This window comes from Zonotrichia albicollis, chromosome 6 (genome assembly GCF_047830755.1).
Source record: "Zonotrichia albicollis isolate bZonAlb1 chromosome 6, bZonAlb1.hap1, whole genome shotgun sequence".
Taxonomy (NCBI): Eukaryota; Metazoa; Chordata; class Aves; order Passeriformes; family Passerellidae; genus Zonotrichia; species Zonotrichia albicollis.
In genome coordinates, this window is record NC_133824.1 from 8,899,772 (window position 1) to 8,912,845 (window position 13,074).

A 13,074-nucleotide genomic window follows, 5' to 3' on the forward strand; every position below is an offset into this window, starting at 1 on the left:
AAAAACTTCTCTCCTACATGTCCCACTTTCAGGGGCGCAACGGCACTTCCATTTCACTAGGGTGAACCCACCCCTACACCTGGGCCCCCTACCAATGTGGTTACCTAGCAAAGGTATCACCTGTGTGGCAGGTACAAAATTGAAGCAGAGTTGAGAGGTGGAAGGAGTGAGTCCCACTGAAAACACAGACCACAGCTCCTTTTTGCCCAAAGTTCCAGCTGCCTACCACTCAGTATGGTACTGCACCCCCATGAGCGAGTGACAGACCTTGGGATGAAAGGAAGGGATCCCACAATCAACAAAACATGGCTCAACCACCAGCATTCTGCAGATGAGCAAGGAAGGGCCTACAGGGAATCATTACAGAGAAAATCCCCATAGGGCACCCCTCTGAAGTATCTGGGTATTAATGAACACAATATGGGAAATAAACATAAGACAGGAGAGCTAAGAGTCCCAAGAGGTAAGATCCTGCATGAAAGAAGGACACAAGAAAGACAGTTAATATTTGAGAAAAAACTTAGTTGAAGCTCAAGAGCATGCAGTGCTGGTGCATCCCCCTCCTCACGCCACACTATGATCTCAGAAAGGCTCCTCAGGCCACCCCCTCTGAGCAGGTGCTGCTGATGGAGCCTGGGCTGCCACCCGCACTCCCTGGAGCTCACTTTCCCCACCACCTGCTGGGAAGATGCAGAGGCACCCAAAGACTTCACTGAACTCCAGGGGGATTTTTCACAGGGACCTTGTACAAACTCCTCAGTGTGTTCGTGGTGAGTAGTACATTGGTGAGGACGGGAAGGGAATGGGCTGCAGTAAGGGTACTGTGCATGCTCTCACTTGGATTCTGGTGTTTGTTAGGTGTAGTAAGATAGGCTTCTAAGGGAGTTGGTGTGTTTATACAATACTTTGTTAAATTGTTTAAATTAGGCTGTCACTTAAGTGCTGTTAAACCTTCAGGCTAAAAACTGTTTGTCACGTCTGGGGCTCACTTTGGCAAGGGGGTCCACTCTGAACCTTGACTCAGCGGGAGGGGCTTTCTCATTTCTTTTATCCCTGCTTTTTTTTCATCCCTAGCCTCCATGTAGTTAATTTTATGTTGCTTTCAGTTTTAGATTAGCCAAATCAATTTCTTTCCACTGAAAGCACACAGAGGGGCATATTTTAAGCAAGCTAACACATGCCTGATTTTCCTTTGTTTCATTGGTTGGTTTTATTTTTGTTGTTTTTGTAAAGCATAACATTACTTTAGTGTCATATCTGCAAACATTTCCACTTTTATTTTAGCAAATGTGTTGAGGGAATACTGACCCTTCACAAAACCTGAAACGTGCTCAGGCAGATTGTGAGATTGGTAATAAAGACTATGAATTTAATACCATCCCAATATACAACTTAATGTTTGTTATTTTTCTAACCAGTGCATTACAGAATAAATACAGAAAATACGACTGGGATTGCACAGATTTAAGTATTTATTACAAGAGGTGGCAAATCATTATGCTTTCAAGATTTTATGTAAAATCCACTGAGTTAATTGATTCTCCTTAGATTCCAATGGGCTTCGGCTGAGTTTCCTAATGATATTAAAATCCATCTGTTATTAAACATCATGTATGCAACAGTATGCAAATGCTGGGATTTGTAAATATCATTATGCAAAAGTTCATGTCCAATCATGCTCCTCTTGAAGTTTGCAACATAAATTCTGTAGACATCAATAAGAATAGATTTGGGATATCTTTTTAATTGCACTGTATACAAGTATTGACAGAAGAATACAATAGAGTAGTCACAAAATTAAGAGGCTTCTATGAAACCTACAAAGTAGAGCAGCATAGAATCAATGAAGTAAAAGCAGTATTTCAAAAAATAATAAATCAGACCTGGCAGTTTTGGAAAATGTACTGAAAAAAACCACAAATTAATTGGCACAGTTTAACAACCTAATTTCTAAGTGCACTTCATAACAAGTCTCCTTACAAGCTGCTGTTTTCCCAGAAGATGATGACAAAAAGCCTCATTAGAACATCACTGTTTTATAGTGACAGATTTTATTGCATTGCCAGCTGTGAATCTAAAAAAAAAAAACAAAACCACCTCCCCCCTAAAAACTTATATAAAGGTTCCTAAAAACCCTATTTTCTTTTGTAATTGTCAAAAAATAGCAACATAGCACTTCCATGTTTGTGAATACCCACAATTCTATTTTTAAAAAAAATAGAAGTCAAAGAAAAGTGATTTTTGTTTAGCTTCAAAAATAATGTAAAGGAACATTTAAGAACATTTCAATGATCAGAGACATATGTACAATATGGTAGATTTGAGTCCAATCCATGTTCATGAAAGCAGACTTAGAACCTGTTGATCCTGAGTAACTGTAATTACAAACTGGCAGGAGCAGGCTCTTAGCTTCACCCATTATAAGCTTTTTCACAATCTGTCCTAGGCTAAAAAGTGTAGATACAGTATATACTCTGTATACGGATTTATACAAAAGGTCTTTTACAGCTCTAACCCTGTTATTGCTAGGCTAAAAAATGACTATTTTGGAACAAGTTACATGCATCATAAAGGGTAAAACTGAGATGCAGCTTCTGATGACTGAATTTCTACTTGAGCCATTTTAAACTGGGTGCACTGCAGCCACTTGCGGAGTACAGACGAGCTATTGTTCATCTGTCCTGACCCCTGTAACATCCTCAGGCTGTGATGGTTGACATTGCTCTGGATGGCTTGGAGGCGGAGCTGAAGTCCAGCAGATAAATGCTGTTGAAATGATGCAAAGCATTTAGTTTCTTACCTTTAACACATACATTAATATAGCAATGTGAAGTGTATTGGTTTGTTGGCCAGGGAGTTTCTTACACTGCCCCATGTCAAATTTCTTCCTTCCACATTCTGCCCTGTGGTGTGTTGCCATGGAAGGCAAATGTGCTTACAAACACAACTCCATACTGAGACCAACTCCAAAATTTTTCTTCTCTTCACTAAAAATCTCTTGACTCACAAACCACAGTGCACCGCCTTGCTCTCCCTTACAAAGAGGGCCAGATGGTAGTTTTACCTGAGAAAACAGGCCCACAGTATCTTTCTAGAACCCACATCTATCTCCTGAGTCAAGAGTCCCAACCCTGATTTGTCAGGGAACTCTCAAGCCTAAGGCATTAAGAAAAACCACAGCTCAGGGAACAACCAACCTCAGTAAATCGCAAGGAAAGGCCCCAGTGCAGAACCTGGGGAGAGGAAAATGCTCCAGAAGGGAAATGGATAGAGCAATACTGACTAGAGGGCAAGTGTCTCAGCAAATGCTCACACTTCAGAGCTTCATCTCAACTGCATATGCTACCATTATCTGTCTTCACACATCTTATTTCCAGAATTTACAGAAATGTAAATTATTTCAAAATTTACAGAAATGTATACTATAAAAGGACAAGGCACTAGAAACAACATACCTTTAGGTTTGACTGTATCATTGGCAACCACATTGGTATGAGCTGCAAGAAGAAGTGCATTTTGTTATTGAACAAGTGACTGTAAACATGCTACAGTTACTGTGAGGCAGAGAAGGATACCTCTAATGCATTTAGCCATTTGAATTGGCATGGCCTGAACCACAAATCTGAAAATGAGGTTATTTTAAGTACTTGGAGAAGGTAAATCTCAGCTGTAAAGAAGCCAGTTTCCCTTGTCTGTAGCTTGATGAATCACCTGTAGCAATTATTGATATCCTGTTTGAGGTAATGATGAAAACACGGAATTAAACTTGTTACAGGAAGTCAGTTATTACTTTACTGTATGTGCAGGTGAGCAATATTGGAGTAAAGAGACTAAACATTTTGCATGGTGAGGTATACATCAAGAAATGGGAAAAAAATGCGGTGGTTCTTAATAACAGGTCATATATTTAAAGGGTGACCAACATTTTTTAAGCCACTAGTCACATCAGTGCTTCACTGCCGAATGTGTAGGCTGGGGAGAACAGGTAAAATCTATCCAGAATGACAAGGTGAGGAGGTCTGAAAATTTGTCAGCTCTGACTGGACTGGAGTTACACATAATTCAGATTCCTGCTCTTCAGGGAACTTTTTCTTCTGAGGAAGTGGAACATGACAGCCCTATGAAAGCCAGAGAGGCATTTCTAGCAAAAGTATTCATGGTTTTCAATACTAATTTAACGATTGAGGTTACTGTTCTAAAATGTTCCTCCAAATGGCATTAAAATTTGCAATTTACCAATTATGCTACTGGAGCTGCAAGTTAAACCTAATCACTATTGACAACATTAGATAAGGAGCTGTTTCCCTTGTGCAAGGAATGATAATAGTTTCAATTTCAGTGCTCTCTTGCTGGAGAATCATGCAGCTCTGTCAGGACTCATTACTTAGTCTACCACATGAAGAACCATAGTCAAACCACAGCATTTACAGACAGATGAACGTCAAAACAGCAGGAATGCAGCCAGATGCAGCAGATGTGTGAGCTCTGCACATCCTTCCATGGGCTCTCACACTAATGAAGTGCTCAATAAGATGCAGTGACCACAATCCCAAGGTGTGTTTTTGGTGAGGAGGGAGGCCATGCTCCACACCCCACTGCCATCAACAAAACATCCCTGACAATTCAGTCTGGCACTGATGGAGCTCCTGTGGAGTTAGCCAGAAGAGGCAGGACTGGGGTCAGAAGTACATCAAGCAAGAAGGGAAGCCAGGTAGAAAACTTAGCATCTGAACCAATTCACTGGACAACTTTTAGTCAGCTGGGAGAATCAAGCACTTCACATTCAGTTCATCTTGTCCCAAAGCAAGTATCTAAAATAGATCAAGATGAATCATGTCCAAAAATACTGACTGCAAAGGGCACTCATGGAAACTAGCTTTTATCAATATCTCTTCTGGACAAGTCTAAGGTCAGACACAGATCTTTGTCCTCCAGCACCAGTTCTGTCTTGCAGGGTCTGGACATATTTAAGAAAATGCACATTCTGCTGCATGCACAAGCAAGCAAACCCTCTAGTGCTACAGCTGCCAGATAGATAAGTCACACAAGAAGACATTTTTATGGAAGCACTTGAGTTTTGTTAACTAATCCTAAGCCAGATTTTCTTCACAAAGGAAGAATACAAAACACTAGTCAGAAAGAACAGCTGGAAGAACAGAGTGCTGCCAGACACTATCAAAATTTTGAGTTTATATTTTCAACAGAACTATATTGATTCCACTTTAAATTTTAAAGGGAGACCAGGCTGTACAACAGGCTGGTCATGGTGCTGTTCTGGCTCTCCAAATCTGCTGCCTGTCCAGCTCCCTAAAAAGCTACACAGCAGCTGCTGGGGCTGCCTAAAAACCTTGGGTCTCTGCAAAAGGCCTTAAGCTGTTCTTGTCTTCACTGTAGACACCCAAGTTCCTCAGAGATGCACTTGATGGTCAAAGATGTGACCAGCAAGGTACTGGTCCCCAACACCAATGCCTAACCTGCTATGGCCACTTTCCCAGTTTCTCTGACATAGAAAAGCAGCAGAAAAGTTCAACACTTTCATTTCACAGTCACTGAAGAAGAGACTCTCTCAAATCTGATTTTTTTTAATTAGAGAAGCCACTCACTGGTTCCTGTGTGAATAAGCTTTGCACCACTGTGTCTCTGAAGGACTTCAAACATTCATGGCACTTATTTTTCACATCTACAATAAATATTTTTACAAGCAGTTCAGAAAAAAATAGTGATCTGGAACTATGAATCCTACAGTAATGTTATGCATGTATACTGTTCATGCAGGATTTCACTAGGTAAAGGGGATTTGGTCACCCAAATTTTCTCTTCCATCTCTCACCCACTCAACATGAAAGCTTAGCACCTTAACTCAGAGTTCCACAGTTTTATGAGCTTGATTTTATAGTAACAACAATGTCCTTTTAACCTGACTTAGCATTATATTGATATATAATATCATAACCCCCTGAAAGCATTCATTTGATTTGTGACAGGGATTTGGCCCTAAAGGCCTCTCTTTTCACAGCTTTAAAGCCACTCTTCATCTTTGTCAAATTCTGAACATCCTGGACTGGCTAAAAGAGAAGCCCATATGTCTTTCAGACACATCCATAATCACTTTAACAGCCCTTAGTGACAGAATTTCTGTAGTGAATCAAGCCATTACAAATCTGTATTTTCACAATGAGTGTGAATACTTTCATGTTGACATAAAGACCTTCAATTTTAGTACTTTATTTTCAATTCTTGCTTGATCATAAAAGACTGGAGTAAAGCAATAGTCAAAAATTTCCTTTATGGCAACAGAAGAACTATATTAACCTTAACTACTTATGTGGAAACTCTCTTGCACTGGGAAAACATAAAAAAGGATAGTAAAATTGATTTATGCTTGTGAGACTACCTCAACCCTTCTGCAAACAGTGTGAAGACTGACTATGGATTTCCAAAGAAACAACTCATATAATAACAGGAAAATCAATGTGGCAAAAAGTTTTTGTTATCCACCTAAAAGAATGTGAGGCTCAGAACACAGAAGAGATCAGCAAAGGACCTATGATGAGTAAAAGATGCAGAATGGCTGAAAATTCAGGCTTTAGCTAGAGGTTCTCAAAGTCAGTGACATTAGTTGTGTCTATTAGAGGAATAAGATCATTACTGACATTAGTGGCAATGGAAATAGGAAGCAGATTAGATGTTCATTTAAAAAAAATCAGGAGAACTTGAATTTGAGATTGTGGTCTGGTCTTAGCACAGATTTTATTTTTCAGTATGCTCTGCTAGGGTATATTGTAGCATTAACATTCAACCTCAGTCTCTTCCACTCTCTCTTTTTTTGAGTGGGAGAGAAAGCACAGGACAAGACATTTAGGAATCAGAATAATCAGGCAATATAATTTAGTACATATTCAGGATAGGGTATGCCTACCTTTACAAAGATAGTAGAGTTGCATTCTTGTAAAGCCTCCATTAAACTGATCACATGCAGGCACACCATTTCCACCATCTTGGAAAAGAAAAATCAAGCGTAAAACCACATAAATATCCAGCATAATAATGTAGTAAGATAAGCCAACAGCCTCTAAGAAGAATCTTCCTGTATTTGCTAGGCAGTTTATTAACCACTGACACACAAGATGAAATATTACATGAGCACATAAGGGATGTTTTTCTTTGTTTAGTTTTACCCCAATGTGGTAACAGCTATGTGTTAAGTATTTCAACCTTTGATGTATTTTAATTCTTACCACACATCAAAACAAGCTGTCTTTGGCTTTGCTCTTTTCAGACATCACAAACTGATTTTTATATCTTCACTATGCAACTCTCATCAATCTATGTGTCAGAAATTGTTATTTTTATTTATTTAATCTTTGAAAATTAACGTTCTCACAACACCCATCTTTTTATCCCCCATCAAAAGACAATTTATTGTTTTGAACTGACAGCTAGTCCATAATTCTTCCATTTTGTATCATAATGTATGACAGATGCAAATATCAGTTATTTGGTAGCAGACAGCTTTTTATGTTTTATATTGTGTAAAGTCACAGGTACAAGACAAACATCCTGAGCCAGCAATGACTATTTACAGTGCCTGTCTAAACTACATGTAAATTCCCCTTGATAATAATAAACTCAGCTTTTATGTTGTGCTTTTCATCTTCAAAGTGCTCCACAAACACTAACTAACTAACCTTACAACACCCCAGTGAGACAGGCAAGTATTACTATCTACATTTCACAGAGCAAGAGCTGAGGCAGAGAGCTTAATAACTGTGGCTCTAAAGCTACATAATGATATACTTTCAGAGAAAGGATTGGAACTTGGGACTTCCCAGTCATATTCTCATCCTAGGGCTTGACAAGAGGCTTTTGTGTCTGCCTAAACAACTGGCTGGCTGGAAACACAATGCACACCTCCCGTTCCTTCAAATGGAGCTTCCTGAACTGCTGTTCCCAGCAATGGCTTGTGACCCACAGACACCACACCATATCAGAGGCTAAAATATCATCTAGGGACAGCTTTAGGTGGTCCTTGCCTGACATGGACAAGACACAGGAAATAATAACTGGCTAAGACTTTCAACTGCAGCTCATGCAATTATAATTACAAGGGCAAGGTCCATACCTGCCTGGGATGGAAGATGTTTCACATGGGGAAAGGGAAATTATATAAAGCAATTTCTATACACATAGCAGATCTACAGTTAAAAATAAAAAGAAAACCCAAACAAACCAGGAATGAAAACCTTAGTAGCAGCAAACCTTAAAAACCCAAACCTTAAGACCTACCTTAAGAGGAATGGGCCATGTATAAAAATGTTTCCCAAAGCTAACCTCAAGCTCTCCAGAGCCAGAACTACTAGTGAACATCTCAGTTAAGAAGTTTTGATCTGTCATGACTGTCTGGGTTGTCTGGACTGTCAGGAAACACAACAGGCCTTGCCCATCAGAAACAAGCTCTTAACCCTAAGCCTGCAGGCACATCATTAGTCAAGGGTAAGCAAAGGAGCAGCTATGAGAGGGCTGCTGAAAGCCCTCTGGGTTCTTATTGTACAAAGTTGCTCCAACAGAAGAGAGTATTTGGGATAAACAAACATTTAAAGGTTATTTCCAAGAAAATTATATGGATGATTTCTGGACACCATGAACATTTCCCTTTTAGATCTTATCTCTAGAGATGCCTCCTTCCAGTCATTCATTACTCAAAAATGTTTCAAGAGATATTTATGTAGCTTATCTTTGATGAATAACCCATGAATTATGGGTGGCCAATTGTCAGCAGTTGAGTGTTTTTTCACCATCACATGGTAAAAAATAACCAAACGGATATTCACAGAATTATCCTAGAACAGTTCATTTGTGCTATAAGGCAGAGTCAGATAAAACAACAGACCACAGTTAAGAGCAGGAATATGTACAAAATGAGATGTGATGCAAGGAGCTCATAATCCAACAAGCAGCAGCTCAAGCTCCTGATGCTGTTTCAGGTAGATTCTGGCTACATCCTGCTTCAGGCCCACTGTGAGGTTAAATCACTACTAATTAGCTACCCTTTAATTTCTCAAAAGCATCAAAGTCACTTTATGATGCTATTCATAGCCTGTTGTATTCCACTGAAACAGAGCCAAGCCTCCTCTGAGTTTAATCTGTGCTAAATCTGTCTGTAGCACCTGACTTACCACTTTGTTATGTGCCATTAGCTGCAGGATGCTGGGTGTCACTCGGCTCCAGAACTCCAGGGCTGTGAGGATTGCTGTAAAGCTAAATTCGTTCTGATTCTGGACTGTCGGAGCTACTGCTGTTTGTTCACAATACACTGTCCAGAGCTGAGCAAATATAAATGCATGGAACAGGGAACACATGTGCAGAACAGATGTCTGTAAAAACAGAAAATAGAAGAAAATGTTTATTTAAATAACTCAACTGGGAGACAGTGCAGAGGCTTTCACTCCCTGTCACGTGTCTCGCTGTGCAGTTTTGCCCCTCACTTTCCCATGTTTCCCTCCCATTAGGAACTAGTAAGTGAAGTACATTTGATAACATCTTTTCCATGTTTATAAAATATTTTTTATATTTTTTTATATTTATAAAAACTGCATTTGCAAATATGCTTCCATGCCATCTAAGTGCCCTTTAAAAGAAAGTTAGTTTTGCAAAACAGATATTTAGGATTATTTCTGAAACACTCTTAATGGAAATCTCCACTGCAATCTGTGGAAGGCCTGAAGGCTCTGGCACATATGACTCCACTTCAGAACCTGAAAGGACAGTTATCATATAAAATACATGATTTTACATCTGTTCTGTTAATCTCCCATCCATTTCTGCTTTGCTGGGACTGCTCATAGTCACAAGGAAACAGTGAAGGAAAGAGAATTCATTTTGCATACTCAGGCATGGCTCCTTGCTAATCCTTGTTATATATCACAGTGTCTGAGCCTCCAGGACTGCTGGACATTAACCATTTCATTACAAGAAAGATGCTTCTGGTCAGAGATGTTTTCTCAGTTTGCAAGAGCAAGAGGGATTCATGCTCTGTGGCAGCATGACTGCACCAAACATTGCAATGGTTGCTTGGTAACTGGAAAGAGGTATTTGAAAGAGCAAAAAAAAAACCAAGGAAATGGATGGGAAGCACCAGTGTCTTGGCTGAGTGGAGGGAAAGAAAGGATTATTTTAGGTATAAGATAAATGTGTGATCATTCTGCTTCTGTCACTAATAAAAACCTGGTTGGTGTCAAAGACTGCTGCTATATTTGTGTTTAACTACTGTCACAAATGTCTCATAATCTGTAATAACTCTTCTTGTCCTGAAAACGTGAAGAAAAAAGTTGTGCTTGAATCATCACTGCTTGTAATTATTTTGATCATAAAATTATTACATGCTATCCAATGCAAATATACAACAAGAATAAATAACTATCTGAGAGATTTGCTACAGAGATGGTCACTACTAAAGCTTCAATTTGGAATTCAGTTTTTCATTCCTCACTCCTGTGTTCAGACATTTTGAAATAGCCAAACCTCAAACTTAAGTGTACTAATTTCATCAGTCTTCCAGGCATGTAATAAAAACTGTACAGAGATTTCTTTCCCTGGGTCCTGGGTTTTATTAAGCTTTTACCCCTCCTTTTACCTTACTAAAAAGAAATGTTTGCAAAAAGGCCAATACAAAACACATCTCTACTTAAAACACATAATCCCTTACCTTTGATTGCTCTGGAAACCCAATCAGAATAACAATAAGGTGGTCAGCAATTTGTGAACCTGCATCCAGTGGAATAGGCATGCAAGATGATGGAGAATTTGGACAGACAACATTGTGTGTCAGAGACCCCAGAAGTAGCCAGGACAGCAAACGAATGTGTGAGACACATTCTATGAACTCTTTGGGCCTGTCAAGAAAGAGCAGATTTTACAATGATACTAAGTTTTCTGGCTTTCCCCAAAATATGGAGTCTCCTTATGCACATTTGGCAGATGCAGTCTCAGTGTGCTGGAGACACAGATCATTGGGAAGATTCCAACCACACAGATCTTGGTGGCCTTGACATACCACATACAAGTCCAATAGAACCTATTTGGTGGGTCTAAAAAACAGTCTCTACAAAAGGTTAAAACATTCACAGATTCATTGCTCCCATACAGAATGAGTTTTTTACACAGATATCAGATGGGAAGGATTGCCCAAGTGGAAATGCTCCTCTCAGCTCCCCTGGACACCAGGCAGCTGCCTCACCTCCACTGTGTTCCACCTCTCCACTGGTAAAGCAGAGTTAATTTCTGTGTTCTTGGGCATCTCCTTGCACATTTGGATTGTGTTTTTGAGGGCAGGGACTATGCTTTTTTGTGACACTTAAGTATTTTTCAACTGTCTAGTGCAGTGTCTAATTGCAAAGCAGTGTGCCTAGATAATCTAAAAAGGAAGAGCCCTTTACTGGTGCCATCTTGTCTGTCCCTTTGCTGCTTGTCTGTCCCTTTGCTGACTAAATACTCATTTGAATTCATAGGCACAGGAAGAAAATAATAGTTTTTCCATCAATAAATCACTATTTATTAGGCCACTGTCCCTGCTGGTTTTAGTTTCTAATTTGCTGTCATTGTCAAAGACTCATATTACCCATGAGACATTCCATTAATTTTTGGTTTTTAATAAAATCTGATACAATGCTCTTCCTCAAGTCCCTATACAATCTTAAAGTAACTCATTTCTTTCAATTCAAAACATGTGTTCCTTTTTTTTTTTTTAACATGTAAGAAACTAAAATGCAAGGATTTAAGCACTCCTAAAGCAGATATTCTCCACATATGCAGATGCAGATGTATCTAAAAGGACTGGAGTCTAAACACCTTAGTCCCCAGAATCCTGGACAGTTAGTCTGGGACAAAACTGGGACAGGAACAGAGGTTTGTTTAAACATAGTCCAGTTGACTACACTCAAAACAGGTCACTTGTTGTCACTGTAACACAAGGGACAGTACTTTCCTTTTTTTAGAAAATAAAACACTGTAAATCAGGATTTCTCTCAGTGAAAAGGGACAGAAAACATGTCTTGAGCAGGATTTCTCTCATTTAACTGTAGCCAGGTGAACTTAGTAGTTTATCATACATCAGTAGGCCTACACTTTAGTTCTCACTCATTTGTACTCCACAATTTCAATGGCCATTTCCTGTTGTATTGTCTATAATTCAGAGAATATTTTCTGTAATTCTAGGACTGATCAAGTGCCTGTGTGCTTTTCACTGTCTGCACCTAGACCAAAAATCAAGTTAATTTCCAGTGTTACTCCAGTCAAGCCGCTGGAGTTACCTCCACTATCCTTTTGGCATGTACTTTAAATATTATATTGACAAACTCCTCAGTTAAGGATCAGGGAGCTGCTGAGCAGCTGTTTCAATGTCCCACTGCCACCATTTCCTAGTGTGGGTCTTATCTATAGAATCTGGCAATAGAAACATAATTTTGTGAAGATTTCCAACTCATTTTAGTATTCCATTTTGTGTAAAAGTGTTCTCACCCTTGCTGCATTGCTGAAGGAGGATGGTAGAGCCAAGGCAAATACCGGATCACAGCTTTGTTGTCCCTGTGGTTCCCCCGGGTGATTTCCATAGCAGCAATCTGAGCTAAACCAACTTTCAGATGTCCACCAAAGGTGTCCTCATGCAGTGGCTGAGAACAAGTCTTCATGTGACTCTGCAAGGCAAAGATCTGATTTCCTACCCACCCAAAAAGAATATTTTGCTTGAACTAAATTCTTCCAATACCCAGCATATTATATTTCACTTCCCTTCAATTCCTTCCCAGCATCTCTAATTGCGTCTACAAAACAAAGCTCAGAAATTTTACAAACTGTGTCTACAAAACAAAGCTCAGATTTTTTAAAATTCTCCAATCCCTATATTAGTAACACCAGTATGATGCAGATCTTTCCACAGAGGGCCACAATTCAAAGAAGCCATAATATAATAATATAAAGGCATAATATAAATTGGGCAAAATGTATAGGCAGCTTTTGTATCAGTAAACTCAACAGCTGATAAATACAAACTAATGCTTGCATATCCAGAGATGTTAG

At 39.3% G+C, this 13,074-nt stretch overlaps 1 protein-coding gene across 10 annotated transcripts in view; it reads right to left on the minus strand.

Annotated features, from left to right (window-relative positions):
- Positions 1-1,724: 1,724 nt before the first annotated feature.
- Positions 1,725-13,074, minus strand: part of UNC79 (unc-79 homolog, NALCN channel complex subunit) — a 108,290-nt gene continuing 96,940 nt past the window's right edge. For all 10 annotated transcript variants that reach the window (XM_074542438.1, XM_026791224.2, XM_014264467.3 and 7 more), the window contains 6 exons: positions 12,517-12,692; positions 10,706-10,892; positions 9,177-9,374; positions 6,920-6,997; positions 3,456-3,497; positions 1,725-2,766 (listed from right to left, as the gene is read on the minus strand). In XM_074542438.1, coding sequence (XP_074398539.1) covers positions 2,566-2,766; positions 3,456-3,497; positions 6,920-6,997; positions 9,177-9,374; positions 10,706-10,892; positions 12,517-12,692 — 882 coding nt within the window. In that variant the 3' untranslated portion in view covers positions 1,725-2,565. The remainder of the gene's footprint in view (positions 2,767-3,455; positions 3,498-6,919; positions 6,998-9,176; positions 9,375-10,705; positions 10,893-12,516; positions 12,693-13,074) is intronic.